Source organism: Streptopelia decaocto (assembly GCF_964273445.1).
Source record: "Streptopelia decaocto genome assembly, chromosome: Z".
Lineage (NCBI taxonomy): Eukaryota > Metazoa > Chordata > Aves > Columbiformes > Columbidae > Streptopelia > Streptopelia decaocto.
The window spans coordinates 11113455-11129614 of record NC_138657.1 but is presented as its reverse complement, the minus strand read 5'-3'; the positions used below and the strand labels follow the sequence as shown (position 1 = coordinate 11129614).

At 46.1% G+C, this 16160-nt stretch overlaps 1 protein-coding gene across 1 annotated transcript; it reads left to right on the top strand.

The window, feature by feature from the left end:
- The first annotated feature begins 1718 nt into the window (after positions 1–1718).
- On the top strand, positions 1719–10485 carry TXN (thioredoxin). The gene is made up of 5 exons (XM_082074718.1): positions 1719–1894; positions 6828–6932; positions 7566–7625; positions 8433–8498; positions 10242–10485. Exons 1-5 carry the CDS (start codon positions 1871–1873, stop codon positions 10302–10304), a joined length of 318 nt encoding a protein of 105 aa, XP_081930844.1. The 5' UTR covers positions 1719–1870; the 3' UTR covers positions 10305–10485.
- The last annotated feature ends 5675 nt before the right edge of the window (positions 10486–16160 follow it).

Below are 16160 nucleotides of genomic sequence, written 5' to 3'. Positions count from 1 at the left end.
GGGACCTGCTGAAAGAAAAAGCGAAACTAGCAGCAGTTACCAAGCCCTGGTGGAACTGCTTCTCACCCGCAGACATCCTGGCTCCTCTGGTGTTGCCACCAAAGAAAAAAGGGGATGCTGATGGCATGGGACAGGCAGGGGAAGGGGCATGGACAGCAACACCAGAAGTGCTTCGGTAGGCAAAACCAGGTCTGGAAAGGGCTAGGCAGGAGGTGATGTACCATGATGCACAAAAAAGTTGCATCCACAAGCACAGAGAGGAACAAAGGGGACGTCACCACAGGGACAGAAAAGAGAGCCTAGTGGCTTTTGTGGTTCTGCTGCTGTAGTAAGCCGCACACTTAATAAACTCCTAAAATAAAACCTGATTTTTTTCAATACTAATTTCCAGCCTAAGAAGTCTACAACACACATCAATGGGACAAGCTTTGACGCTGTGAGGGTTGTTACCAGCTTTTCAATGTCCAACACAAAGCAAAGTAACAGATCAGATCATGTCCCGTTGGCATGGGCTGGTCCCTGTGTCCAAGCCAAACTGTCTTCTTTTTGTTTTGTTTTGGTTTTTTTTTCTATGAAGAAGCATCTTTTTATCCAGCACCCCTATTAAGCCTTCCCATCCTCCGCTCAGTTGCATCCACAGCAAACCCTCCACAGGCTGGTAACCTGGCTGCTAAAGCCTGCAGAAATACTCATGACTCACCCAGCAACAAGCAGCCCAAAACCTACCACCAGCTTTCCTGTGTCTCATGTATTGAGAGCCAGAGTCATCAACTACACACTCCAAAATGAAATCCTACCAGCCCAACAGAAGGAAAAGAGGGTCCCAACAGCCCTGTTTTGCACTTTTGTACTCAAAGGATGGGCTTGTGCAGCAGAACAAGGAACCCTCCAGAACACAAGAGAAAAAATTAGATAAACGAAAGTTGAAGTTGAAAGATTAAAGGAATTGTGTTTGTGGGGACTATTTCTGGTCCTGGCTGATTCTCTCCAAGAGAAGAGCTACTAAAAATGCTTGCAGTTTCTCTAGGTGCCTACGCTGATTCTAGCGTTCACTACTGGGCAACCACTGCCTGTCAGCGAGCATTTCTGTGCTGCAGGAAGCCTGCAACCCACAGAGAAAGTGCTGCTCTGCTGCCCTACCCTGTGCATTTGGTGGTGGGGAGAAAAAAATAAGAAAAAAAAAGGAAAATAAAAAGCACTGCCGTTTTTTATTTATCCGATCTGGCCCTTTTCAGCTTTGCAACAGCCATTCTCTCTCCGCATTACGGGTAGCACCAGCCCTCCTTCTTCCCGTAAGGCGAAGAGGACGCCGCCTCAGAGAGCGTGACTCTGCTGAGGGGAAGGAGGCGGAGAGAAATCGCCCCGCCAGCCAACGGACGGTGCCTCCAAAATACTTCCTGCTCATCGTTACACAGCAGTTTTCACAGAGTCGCCGGGCATGTTGTTGTTGTTGCTGTCCCCTCTCCCCGGCAGCGGGGCAAGGCCTGCCCTCCCCACGTACGGCCGGAGCTCCGCCTGCCGGGCGAGCAGCGGTCCGGCCGCCGCCGAACCCGGAGCCCCCGGCGCCGCACAACGCATTGGGTGCTGCGCGGGAACGCGCGCGCCGTGACATCAGGCGCGCCCGGGGGAACCCGCGCCATGGGGCGGGGAAGCGGCGGAGGGCGCCGGGAGGCGGGGGGGGGGAAGGGGGAGGTCGCGCATGCGCAGTGTGAAGCGGCGCGGCCACGGGGACATAAAGGGAGCGCCGGGGGGACGGCGGGAGAGCTCAGAGGCGGGTGGAGACAGCGGAGGGACAGCGCCGGAGCCGAGCGTGGGGACGAGGCCTTTCAGCCGCTTTCTTGCCGTTTGTTAAGCAACCCGAGCCGTCGCCATGGTGAAGATCGTGAGCAACCTGGTGAGTCTGCCAGGCGTTACCACGCCCTGGCTGCCCCGCCGCGCAGGTGGCTCCGGCGGGACCCCCACCCACCCCTCGGAGGGCAGCGTGTTCCTGCATCCTCGGGCATGGCGGCTGCCGTTCCTGGGCGGCGCGGCCGCGGCCGTTCCCCGCGGGGAGGGCGGCGAGGAGAGCATCGCCTCCTCGCGGGGAGGGCGCGGGGCCGCCGGGAGAGGATCGGGCGACCAGGTCTACCCCGCCGCGGACCCGGGGAGGCCTCGGCCGGCGGCGGGTGGGAGCCCGTGTGTGGCGGGGCTGCCAGGGCAGGAGGAGCCTGTTTCACCGCTGCAGCGGGGAAGGGGGAGGCTGGGGGGAGGGAGCAGGGAACTCTACGACCTAAGGCTGCAGATAGAATGGAAAGGGAGGTGATGTAACTTCGTGTTGTGACGGATTGCTGTTCATCTCGCTTTGAAAACTTAAGGAAATGTCATATTTAATTTCTCATGCTGGTAAGGGGTACCCTAATGGAGGAGTCCTGGCTCTCCTTGCCTGCTGCCATTGTGTACGGGAGTCGGTGGCTTTCTTGGTAGAGATTGGCTTAAATTCTGGTGTGTTTCTGCACAGAAGTTCATGAAAAACATTAATCCAGGTTTTTTTTACTTGAAAGAGATCACTAGAGGCCATTGATATACTTAAATAAAAGAGTTGCTGGCATAAGTATTTCAGTTGTGATGGTGCTGTCTGACTTGTTCAGTACAGTAATGCAGCATCTCATTGTTTGGATGGTTCTGTGAATGCAAACATGACTGTGGCTTTGTGCTACAGAATAGTAATAAAGCCTAGACCAACACATGGAAAATATACTGCCGGTGATGAAATAGTATGTGGTCTTGTGCACAGCAGCTGATGGGGTTGATAGACAACAATGGGATATTTGTTAGCTGTAACTTATAAACCCTGATCTCAAAAAATATCCTCTCCGTAGACTTAGTGAGCTCTTCATTTCAGGGAAAATACTGTTGGGCTAGTCTTGCATTTTGAATTTGAAACTGGATTGAAGTGTTGGCTTGATCTGATTGTGAGGGGCCTGTGAATGATGCTGTGTGGCATCCAAGTTTGTCTTCTAGGCTATACTCTGCTCTAGTCAGTTCACCAAATAAATGAAAAAGCATGGCAGACCTCTAAGGTGCTAACACATGAGCAGACTAATTTTTGTGACCACAGCATAAATACCTGTCAATGCAGGGAGCTCCTTGAAGTGAAGATGAATTCAACACCTTGTCCTTTGGGTCCTGGAGACAGAACACTGTGTGAGTTCAACCTGAAATTCTTATCCTGGCTTGCATCTTTCTCACTTCTGCCTTTTCAGTTTATGGAGGAACAGAAGTGGTGAACTTTTTGGATAAGGTTTGAGGTTTTTTGGTATGGACTGAAACAGCTTAAAAATTGAAAGTCAATAAACCTGGCTTTGGAAGAAGAGCCTGCTCTAACTTAAAGTGGAATAGGCTTCCACTATCCTCCCAGCTATGAGCATGGATTAATAGTGTGTAGTTAAAGCATGGTTTTGTTGCTAATTCATAGAGAACATGAACTCAACAGTCATGCTGACAATAAGATTTTAACATCAGCAGCATAGGGTATTCAAGTACAGTGTAACTGGGATTTCAGGATTAATTCTGTTTTTCAGTAAGGCAGATTTGTATTCTTCTCCGACACAAAGAGGAAAACCCCTTCTTCTACTACCTGCAAAAGCTTATGTGAGTGACATCTGCAAAACGATGTGAACGTGACAGCTAGCTGGATGGCTCCTTCCCTGACCCGCCTCTTCAGAAACTGACTGGCTTCTGAGGAATGTTTGCTTCAGGGTGCTCTGCTGGTCCCTCTCAAGTCCCTGCTAGTGGACAGAAGGAGCATTGCTTCAGTTGATTTATGATGTAGTCTTGAGGTGTAACCTGTACCAGGGCTTGGCTGCAGGTGTAAGCTGCAGCAGGGTTTGGCTATGGGACATAATGCCTTTTATAGCATAAGCTAACGGGGTAGATAGATAAAGTGTCAAAGCTGGTGTTGTCAAAGCTTTCCTCTTCATACCAGCTGCCTCTCTATTGTTTGGGTCAGCAAATATTGAGAACTTGCAGCTTCAGGTGCATATGATTGTTTTAAGTGATGTCTGCTGTGGAGTTCAGGCATTTGAACCTTCGATCTGTTTATGCTAGCTTCTGTATTTAAAAAAAAAAGCTCTGCTAAATTATGTAGTAACCACTGGCAGTCAGCTGATGACTGGGTTAATCCAAGTTCAAGGGTGACTTGATATGTGTTGGAAATTGTGTTTGCAGTTGAGGTCCACACCGTCTGGCAGATTTGATTAAAGGTAGCCTATCTGTTGCTGAGAACTGTGGACTCCTTTCAGCACCGTCAGTGGTCAGTGGCCTCCATTTGAGGTATTACCTGGTGCTGGGAATCCCTGCTGAGCCAGAGGCTTTCATTGCTGGAGTCTTTTCTCTCGCTTGGCCCTTGGAAACAAAGGCCTCCTACCAGTGTATTTATTGCATGCGCTATGTGCTTTTCTGCTGGAGGACAGTACAAAAAAATGAGGTCTTGCATGTGCCCAGGGCAGTTGTAGTTAAATGTAAAAAAATGTAACAAAAAAAGTCAGAGGCTTCCTCTGGTAAGGTGTTACCTGAAGGAAATATCAGTTAACAAAGTTGTAAGATCCTCTGATAGTGTGACCAAATGGTCTTGTGGTGGGAGGTTCCCCTTCTGTTAACAAAGATAATTTGGTTTTTTATATGAAAGCTTGTATTTTGTGTTAACTGTGAAGTGACAACTGTGGAAATCAGTCAGACCGCTTGAGGAGCTTGCTTTGCCCCTGCTGCTTTCTCCCTTTTCCCAGAGAGCGTAATTTCCCTGGATAAAGTTTCAGGACTTCTCACTAGTTCAGTATTTTTTTTTATTTGCAAGAGTAAGCACCTTTGGACCCTGCATCTCTTTTCACCCCCAGCAGCAGTGTTAGCTGACCGTGGTCAGGACCGGCTCCCTGTGTATGGTGTGTGACCAGCTGTAGGTATCTCACTCTCCCACTTTCTCCTCATTCTGTGCAACAGCAAACCTGAGGTATGTGCTCATATGATGAACACATCCCAGGACTGGACTTCCTTTAGCAGAATACAGTAATTATGCAGCTGGACAGAGGACTTAAAGGGCAAGAAGAAGATGGTCTAAGTGGCAGGTGCAGGAAGTGGGATTGGTAGGGAGCTGGTGACATTGCAGTGCAGAGTTGTGGGAAGCTGTACCAAAAGATGAGCTGTGGTGTTTGAAGGTGGGAAGGAGTGAGGCTTGACTGAGGAACTTGTGGTATAAGTAGTTGCAGCTAACATGGATTGCTGTGCATAGAAACATTGAGCTTTGGTGGGATGGGGTCCTTGTGGGACTGAAGTGCAGGAATGCCTACCATGTGGAGTGAGGGAATGTGGAAAGACAGGAAGACTTACTGTTTCCATCTCTCTCAGACTGATAGTGGGTGGTGTGGAGTGTTAGCTATTGATCTTGCAGCAGAGTAGCGTGTGAATATCTGAGATGCAGGGATGGAAGCACTCAGCGTGTGGAGGCTGCATTTCTGAACACAGCAACACTGGGAGGGAAAAAATGTCGTGTTGACAAGGTGGTGTAATGCTGTCTGTATTTCAAGTTACAGAGACTCACATAGGTTTACACATAAGAATGCTGGTGCAGGACCTCTGTTTGCTTGTTAAATGTACTTGTGACTAGTTTGTGTGCACTCTGGCACCTCACCTGCATGGCATTCTTTAATGGAAGTGAATAGTTTACTAGAATCAAGTCTTGGCTTACTGTGGCTGGTTGTGGAAGCTGGCATTAGTTAACTCGTGCACTGCAGAATCAACCGCTATGTGCATGTGGCAGTAACCATATTGCTTTCAATTAGCTGTTGCTGACAAAATTCTAATGCTCTGCTCTGTTAAATTGGAGACAGTAAAACAGCCATCTTTTCTATGCATAATCTGAAATAAAGTTTATATTAACAGCTCTCCCAAAGCTCGCATTGCCAGGAGAGCAACGTTTGGGAATGTTGAAGCAGCTTGTACTTGCCAGGAAGTAGCTGATCATCAGCATTTTCTGCTTCTGCTGAGATTCTTGTTTACCCCTTGCTAGCACGCAAATATTTATTGCTTTTAATGTCTTTCAGTTGTGCTATAATATTCACTTTTTAAACAGAAAGCACAGTTAATAGCATGTAAGGAGCTCTAAATTCTAAGTAAATTTATGTGAAAGTGTTTGCTGTGACTAAGTGCAACAAACAGACTTGAAGCTCTAAGAACTGGGTGTTACTTGTATTGTCTGAATGTGTAACATTGCTTTGGCTAGTGATGTTACATGCAGGTTTGCTTGGCAAAATAAGTAACGTAACTGTCCTGTGAGCCTCCTTTAGAAAACATGCTGTAGAGTAAACAACACAACATTATTTTGATGTTAGCCATTGACTGGAAAAGGCATCAAACTGGAGGAGTGTGCAAAGCTTTGTCCTTTTCAAATTCTGCAGAGGAAAGCCTGTCCCAGAAGAAAATGGAAGTCTTCATGCCAAGAAAGAAATGAGGAAACAGGTTATTAAAAACCATAAGGATCACATTCAAGGCGTAATGCTAAACAGAGCTGCTGCAGTTGAGGATCATAGGCTAGATGAATTTCTAGCTTATGTTTCTACACATTGTTGAGCTGGGGTGACTGAGCATTGTGGTCTTTTGTAATTGAAGAGTTGTAAGACACCAGCTGCTGCTAGCACCGATGAAAGCAATTCACACTGAAGCATTTATGTGATGGTACAAATACCCCAGTTAAGTGTTTAAAGAGTTACCAGACTGGTTAGTGTGTTAAGGCTGAGAGCAAGCTAACTTTGGGCTTAATCTAAATTGTTTTGAATGTGTTTTTTTTTTTTTTGTAGGCTGAATTTGATACAGAACTGCAATCTGCTGGTGAGAAGCTTGTAGTAGTCGATTTCTCTGCTACATGGTGTGGACCATGCAAGATGATGAAGCCCTTTTTCCATGTAAGTAGCCTTTCTGTTTTTATTGACAACTGGGTTAAAGTATATGCAAGTGTTTCTGCTGTTTGATGGTGACATGGAGGAAACTTCCCTTTGCCAGGTGGTTGCCAGGCTTTTCTGGAAAAGGGAGAAGTCACAGAAGCAACTACTTTGAGACTATAGAGCTGATACCTACTGATCATTGATAGAGGTGGAAGCTCGAATGTGGTTTAACTTCTGCTGTCCTAGTGCTTATGTGCATCTTGGGTCTATAGGGACCAAACAGTTGCACTGCCTTGATGTCTATCCTTCTGTACATGGTTATTTCAACTGCTACAGCTGTGTTCGGGTGTCAGTGTTATCTCCTGTTCAAGTATGAGATAGGCTGTAGCATCTTTTGGTGACTGGCTAAAGGCTGTAAGAGTAGGCCTTACACCTATGTCTTGTGATGTCTGAACAAGTTTCAACAGCCTCTTCCAGATATTGGAGCAGAAAATAAACTTTTTGCTCTGGTCAGTAAAATAACTGCTTTAAGGTAACAAGGCAAGTTTCACTGGGGGAGGTAAGCAGTGCCAGCCTTACAACTTACACAAATGTGTCTCTTAAAATAAAGCTTTCCTGGAACACTTAACTGCATAGTTTCTTATTTCATTCTAGGCTTTGTGTGAGAAGTATGATAGTGTGGTGTTCATCGAAATTGATGTGGATGATGCCCAGGTATGGTCCTGCATAATTCTGAGAGAGGGCAGCTAAAGAGTTCTGCACAGTGAGGATGAAGAGCTCTTTTTTTTTAATATCCTTGTAGATAATGAAATAAAATGAGAGGTTATGTCAGCTCTGAGAACCAGAGATGGGGGTTTAGCACTTACACTGGAAAGATTTTTTTTTTTTAGAGGCCACCTGAACAGAACAAACCACCTCGATTATTTACACACCAGAAACCCTATGGCATGTGTTGGATAACTTGGGAACACTGACCCTCTACTTTGGGAGTCAGTGTTAGTCTAATGCCTTAAGCTGCTTTGATGAAATCTTCGCTGAAACTAATGGCTCACAACTGTCTGGTGACTAATGTAGTCTTTACACCACTTTTGGCACTATTTCCTTTTTCATGTATTGAATTAAGCACAATGTCTGCTGTATAGCAGTTCCAGCAATGTCAAATAGGTACTTGAAAAATGTCAGGTTCAAATGTAAGAGTTGCTGTAGTCTCTTGAGCCTTACAGACAGTCATCTCTGTTTTGATGCAGAGGTCTGATGTTTTACACACACAGAGTGCAGATATAATAAATGTGGTTTTGCTGTTGCATGAATTAAATGCTGAAGGGAGAATCTTCCAGGCTTACTTCAGGGAGATGTTAATACTGCCCTCTTTTTGCTAGTGATGTACTGCAATAAGTGCTTTTGCTTCATTTTGAGCAGTAATGGCTTTGTCCTATCACCTAAACGAAAGCCAGCTCATGGGTTCTAAATTAAACATCCATCAGACATGGACAGCTGAAAATTGTTTTCTGTCTCTTCCAGGATGTTGCCACTCACTGTGATGTGAAGTGTATGCCAACATTCCAGTTCTACAAGAACGGAAATAAGGTAGGATTTGCTCTCTTGGAACTGGAGCAGGGAAGCTAAACGGTGAAAGAAGGTTGGGAATGTTAAACTACATAGCCTGCTTTCTCTTGATAATGAATCTGGGGCACCACTGGCATTGAGACACTCTTAAGTGCAAACAAGTTCACCTTGGTGCCAGAGCAAACATAACCAGCAGTTAACTGATGAAGCAAACCCTGTTGTTCACAGATAGTGAACTGAATTAGTGTTACAGGTCAGTGTTACAGGCAGAGCGTCATGAGAGATTAGTGTGGTGTGATATCTGGGTTAGGGCTGCTATTCTGCCTGCCTAGCACCCTGCTTTTTACTTATCTTGGTTAGCATTTGTTGTCTGGGTGCCACTTGTGTTCAAGCAGAGGCATGACTGTATGTGTCCATGGAATCCCAACCAAACAGAAGTTTCTAACATATGGTTGAATATACATTCAGCTGAAACAACTGCTTGGATGCTTTTATGTAGGTGCTGTGTAACCTGTTGTGTGAGCTGACACAAGTAGGTCGCAGGAACAACCACAAACCACGCATGAAATGCAAAGAGTAAACTTACTTTTGTTACCTCGCTAACTGGTGTACCTCTGCCCAGGTGTTTTTTTGGAGATTACCAAGTGAAAATGCAGGCACTGCAGAGCTCAATCCTTGCTAGAAAATCAATGAGCCTGCTGTTTTGGCCTATATTTCAAGAATTCAAGCAGGTGGAGTTTTCTGCTGTGCTTTGATTTTTCACACAGCAAAGCAGGAATCTTGAGCATATTTGACAAGGTGCCTCTGAGTTTCTCACAGGCCTATAAGTTATCTAAACACACGAGTTCCACTTGTCAAGCACACAAGGCCAAAAACCAATCAGTGTGTTTTTCTACACCCCAGCTGCAGTTGCTTGAGTGTATTTACAATTCTTCTCATCACCAATCTTCCATTATATTCCCACTCCTGTGAAGTGCATGTCCTGTCTCAGTCAGAGGACTGAACTCTTGTGCCTGCTCTGCCAAGGGGTGGCTGAGGTGGGATGCAGACCATGCTCTGACAGCGTAATGTCTGTGCAGGGTAGTTGTGAATGGCTGTCTGCCTGAATAACAGGTGCTGAGCTAAATGTGTGTTATCTTGGGCTTTTAGTTTGCCAAGCAGGCTGAAGGTAGGCTTTTTAAAGTAAAATGGTGCCTGCGTGGAAGTTTCATGGCTGAAGCCAGTGGATTTGTGAGTGTCAGGTGTTGGGTGACATTGATTTCAAATCAATATGGGGCCAAATTTTTGAGACGTGAATGTTGTGTTTGCACCTTACACAGTAGGAAGACAACAAGGACAATTCTCACAGGAGAAGCCAGGCTTAGGGACAGGTCCTTTGGTGCAGTCCTTCCAGAACTTGATTGCTAAGGGTCCTGAGCAACCCAAGGTAACCCTGGGTTACCTCTGCTATGCAGTGACTTCCAGAGTCTCTTCAAACCTATATTTGAGTCTTACACAGCACTGGTTCAGGATCAATTGTCTTTTCTCTTGTTTTGTGTGTTAGAAGGCTGCAGCAGTAGTGGTCTGAAGTGATTCTTGATAGACTCTTATTGCAGTTTTGACGTGAGTTAGTAGGAGATGAATAGATGAACATCTGCAGAATACTCAGTTTAAGGATGAATTTAGTTGTAGCAGAGATTAATAGATGTATATGTGTTTGGATGCTATGTAACTAATACTATGAAGCATTGAGTGCAACAATTCTAAAAATCAATCTCTTTACAGGTGCAGGAGTTCTCTGGGGCCAATAAAGAGAAGCTGGAAGAGACCATTAAAAGTCTAATCTAATTTGCAGCCGTGGGCATATTGAAGCATGATGGGGGATATTGAAGCATGAGTGCTTCGGCTAAATTATAGCCTGTAACTTTTCTACTTTAAAAAAATCTAAATGAGCATCTAGGATAAGTAGTGGAAACTATCCTCTTGATCTCTGTAAATGAGTACAATAAAGTGTAAATTCTTCACTTTGGATGTTGTCCTGTGTTTGAATGGAAATGTAAGCCAGTTTGTAGTGTCATCAAGGTGCCTGTTTTTTGTGGGTTAAAGGAGTACTCTCTGGATATAAAGACTTTTAAAATGCAACCTGATCTGTTATTGGGGGTGGAAAATTGTGTTGCATGGGATAGCATTGACAATTGCTTTAGGAGAGGTCTGCTCCCACTTTACTCAGGTGGTAGTCACCAGGCTACAACCTGTAGAGTGGCAGTCTGGTTTGCCAGTACAGAACAGTTCAGGAGTTGTAGAAGATTGAGTGGTCACTGTGTGAAATTTATTTTCTTCTGTTACCTTTTTTCAGCTAGACATTCTTTCAAAATCTGTCGAACTTCATTTTAGACTTCAAAGCTAAGACTTGGTTGTGTATTAAACATTGGATTATAATAACAATCCTACTATGGAAGTGTAAGGTAAGGCTTGGAGCTGCTGCCTTTTTGCCTTCTCAGTTTTGCCTTGCTTTGGTGTACTTTCTGGTTCTATTAGTAGCAACGTATGTTGAATCTCCCAGTTGGGCTGCTTTATTCCTGGGCAGTAGTCTGGAACAGATGACTGAAGAGGTAAAACTCATAGTGTCTTCAGCCCCAGATAATTTAGATTTATGTATTCATCACATCATCTACATTAACACTGACCTGACAGCCTCTATACCATTCAGCTGCTCTTTCCAGTGTTACCAAGGAGAACTGCTGTGGGTTTTTTCCACCATATCGAACTGGCTTTCTTGCTGGCTTGGGTGTTGTCCTGGATAAGAGCTCAGTAAATAAAGCAGCAGTGCTGTAGCTGTCAGCTATGGCTGCTGCTGTGGTTGGGGCCAGGTGAGCTCTGCTGCTTGTTGAGTATCCTTGATGAAAAAACAAGACTTCCTGCTGCATATGCAGGTGATGTGGAATGGGTGAGCCTCTTACGCTTGCGGTAGGGAGCTCATGTGTGACTCAGCCTTACACTCATTTCACAAGCATGCATTTATTTCCTGGCTCTTGACTGGGTGCCTTTGACAGCTTGCTGCATATGTGCCCTGTTTGAAACAAGATTTTTCTAGTCTGAAGTGACCACACCCTTTGAGGATGAGCCATCAAGTATCTTCTTGGGTGTAATTTCTGGATTGTGATTATAAAATGAGAAGGACATGCAAAGTTGCTTTTGTGTAGCTCTGGCTATTTGACTAAGAGGAGTGCAGCTGTGTGTTTTAAAAGACTGTTCACACAAGTAGGGAAACCACTACCTCAAGTGGTGCCATGGACAGGCTTGTGGGGAGAGAATAAAATGGAGCTGAAGCAAGAATCCACCATTAACATCACACCATTTGTAAACAAGCATTGCTTTTAAAAGCAGGTCCTGGGTGGCCTGCTTATTCCCTTGGGTGGTAGCTAGGAGCAAGAAAGGTTTTAAAAATCCCTGGTGTGAAGTCCAGTAGGACCCCCTACCATCCAGCTTCATCCCGAGGAAATAAGAAAGCTACTGAGATGTGCTGCAATGCACATTGTTTCTGCTGAGCTGAGTCCAGACCAGGTTGTTACCTATTACAGGAGGGGAAAGGGGCAGTTAATGGAAAATGCTACTCATGCTTAATTTGACTTAATGCTTTTACTCCCCTAATAAGATGCCACTCTGCAATAGGCTGGAAAGATCTAAGTGACAAAGCTGTTACTAGACATTAAAGATAGGATTAGGAAAGGTCAGAAAGGCTGGAATAACCCTTGTGCTGAAACCAGTGGTATGAAGCAGTTCCTACAAGTGCAGTGAGTCTACAGCTTCCAGTGCTATGAGATTTTCCTGTTCTGAGAACTGGAATGTAGGCATGGTGTGGTGGAAATAACCTGCATAGACTTCTTTGAAAGGAGGTGTTCTTTAAGGCTTGGCTTTTTGAGGAACATGCAGTGAGGATCTGTGTTAGTCAGACTTTCCTTTCAAAGGAACCAGCAAGCATATTCTCTTAAAGTGTGTAATTATGCCAGAATGTGAGTGTTTGTAGTTCGTCCCTGTCATTACAGGTGATGGAAAGTGCAGTCTAATGGTTATACTTGAGGTGTAAGGAGTCTCAGTTCCTACAGCAACAGTGTCCCTACTGGGCGAAGAGAACCCCAGTTAAGGATGGGGACTGGACTGAGTCTTCCCCCAGGCAAGAACATGGGGTTTCAGCCTTTAACAAAGCCTAGATATAGCAAATAAACTTTTTGCCCTAAATGGAACGGGTATAATTAGCCTGGGTAAAACCTTGAGCTGCATGCCTTGCCACATGGGTATTAAGTACTACCCTGGAGAGGTCAGTGGGTGCATTTTTTTTGCTTGCTTGTTTTTCCATGTGAAGGAGTGAGACAGTAGTGAGGCTGAGTCACTCTTCCATTGAACTCTCAGATCTGCACTTTGCATGAACAGATCTGACTGCTTTGATCTCATGATCTGAAAAGATGTCTTTAAGAGGGAAGTGGGAGATGCCCAACTGACTTGAATGTTTGGAAGAAACTTGATTTATGTGTCACATGAAGGTTTCTTCTGAGGGCTTCAGGAGGAAGTTGTCCTCCCCTGAGGTAATGACTACGGTCTGTTTAATTTGGCTATGAAATGGCTGGGATCTGTGCCTTGCTGTCAAACCGGCAGAGTGGGATGTTTTTGTCTGCAGGCCTGTTAGGTGGCTTGCTTTCCAAGAGTGGGCTGCCCAGCTGGAAGAGAAGTACTTCCTTGAGCGCAGAAATTGGAACACATGACTGGAATGAGGAGGCTTAATGAGAGGGGACCAACTATTGTGACCCTTGGCCCTCCCCTTTCACGGTGGGTGGACAAGGGAACTGTGCATGATTAGATTGTAGTGGAATAGTGACACTCCTTAACCCCATCGATGTGTTCTGAAACTGCAGTCATGTGCTTGGGGAAGGATTCTCTTAGCCACCTGCACATCTCTTCCACATCTTCTCTTGCAGCAGTCAGCCTAAGTTCATCTCCAGTTAAACATCTGCTTTTCATTCTTTCCTTGACCTGTATTAAGCTAATCTTGGATTCTGCCCCAAATGATTCCAGTAAGAGTATTTCTAATCTAATGTTTAAATTCTTCCTGTTCATTCTTCAAAACTATCTAGATCTAGCAAGGACAGAAAACAACTTCTATTGTTTACCAGTGTCAACAAACTGTGGCACAGCAGCTTCTCTGTGCTGTGTTCTGTGACATGCAACTTTCACCCACCCAAGGAGTTGGCTTGGGGAATATGCTGGTGAAATCCTTGCTGACTCTTGGTGGGGGGTGGGAGAGCCTGACTGGTGTGTGTTGTTGACCTTGGCTGGATGTCAGATGCCCACCAATCCCCTTCTATCACTCCCCCTCCTCAGCAGAACAGGGGGGGAAAATGACAGGAAAGGTCCTGGCTCAAGACAAGGACAGGGAGGTCACTCAGCAATTAGTCACAGGCAAACCAGATTCAACTTGAGGAAATTTACTGCACTTAAAAAGAGTAGGATGATAAGAAATAACAACCAATCTATAAAGATCTTCCCCTACCCTTCTGCCCAGGTTCAGTTTCACTCCTGACTCTTCCAGCTCCTCATCCCTGAGCAGTGAAGGTGGATGGGGGTTGTGTTCAGTTCATAACATGTGGTCTTTGCTGCTCCTTCCTCCTCATGCTCTTCCGCTGCCCCAATGTGGGGTGCAGTCCTTCAGGAACAGACTGCTCCAGTGTGGGTCCTCCCGGGGCCACGGGTGCTGCCAGAAAACCTGCTCCAGCCTGGGCTGCTCCATGGGCTGCAGAGGACAGCTGAACTCCCGATGGGCTGCACAGGAATCTCTGTTCCAGCACCTGGAGCACCTCCTGCCCCTCCTTCTGCACTGACCTTGATGTCTGCAGGGTATTTTTGCTCTCTCCCTGATGCTATTATGTAGCTCTTACTTTGCTTGTCTTACTTTTTCTCAAATATGTTCTCTCAGGGGGCTCCACTTTGGCCAGCAGCAGGCCTGTCTTGGAGCTGGCTCTGTCTGATGTGGTGGCAGCCTTTGGTGCCTTCTCACAGAAGTAAACCCTTCAGCTGCCCCCCATAATTACCAAAACCTTGCCATGTAAACCATTAACATGCTGACAACAGGTAGTGCAAGACTGAGAAGCAACCCCGCTTAGCAGAGGCCTGGATGTGGCATGGAGTCTCTGCTCTTCAGCTGAAGCTGTAACTGTGTACCAACTCTGTACCAGGTGCTGACATCTTTATCTGTAGGTCTTCCTCAAACAGAAGACCAAGCACCAAACTATAGGGTGCTCTGAGGGGCAGTGGGCCCTCTACTTGATTTAGCTGACTGAAGGTTGAACTATACCTGTGGAATCCTTATTTTCAGTGGAGATTTTGTGCAGGTGAGAAGCATGTCCAGCCAGACGCTTCCAAATTTGGTAAGGACCAACTAGATGAGTGTGAGGAACTTGAAGTCTTGTGGAGATGTCAGGGAAGCATGTCCATGCGAAATTCAACTTTTTTCTACTCTGGAGGGGGAAAGCTGAGATGGTCCAGGTTTGTAGATGGAGATGGTGAAGTGCATTTGGCAGCTGTGTGAAGCCTTACCTCTACCTGTAGCTGGCTAAAAAAAAAATCTGTGACAGATGCAGATCTCCACAAGGTGGCAGTGACTGTCCGCGTTTATACATAGATTTGTAAGTACAGTCTGACTCTGGGGATACCTTGTGTCTTCCCTTTCTGACAGCACTGGGGTAAGGGTAGGATCTCTGGGTAATGTTCTAGAGGAGAGATAATGCATGGGTGGTGGATTCCTACTATCCAGGTGGCACCATCTGCCTGGCTCCCAGGAACAGGAGCATCTGGGATGGGTGTAGTAGATGTGTGAACAGATTCCAGGGACATGAAGAAGCCAGACATTGAGTCTAACTGCATCCACTGAGGAAGGATTTCAGACAGGGCTGGAGTCTTCTCACCTCCACTTGAGTCACTCCATAATGTTTCCTTAGGGTAGGAATCAAGTTTGATTTTTCACCTTTCTTTGCATCTGTTTCAAGCTCCTCTGGGAGCGGAGCCTGGGGGAAGCGCAAGGGCCGGCACCATGAACAGTCCTCTGAACTGTGAAGCCTGCTCATGAGGGAAATGAAGTGGCCAGTTTTACCACCACTAAGCAGGATGGCCCCAATGGCTTTCAGCTTACTGAGAAGCAGAACCCAGGTTGAGCTAGAGATAAGGAGCTGAGGACAGGGACAGGATGTGTTCCCCCACACACAGCAGGTACTGGCCAGCAGCGAGCCAAGCTCTCAGGGACCTGTTTGGAGCTGATGCTGTCTAGCCGGGTGAGGGTGTGACACATGAACAGCTACAGACAGGGGTTGTGGAAGCAAGGTAAGAGGAAAGGATCTGAAGTATGTCTCCCTTGCTTCAATACAGGCTGCATCAGAAATGCTTCAGGGTTTAATGTTGGATTTGATTCAGCTGGGGAACAGAGCTCACATAAGAATGGTGTCCTGACTGCTTTGGTGGTCACCCAGTCTGGATGACCATGGAAGAAGCTAGCAGGCAGCAATGCACTCCAGGAGTAGTACCTCAGTTTCAGCAACCCACAGCTCCTTGCAGTTCCCAGGGATTCCTGAGACCACCCTTCGTGTGGCAGGCCATGGTGAACTCCTCAAGGCTGGTTCTCACTGTGTCCTGAGCTCAGGCAGCTTATTCCTGCCAGCC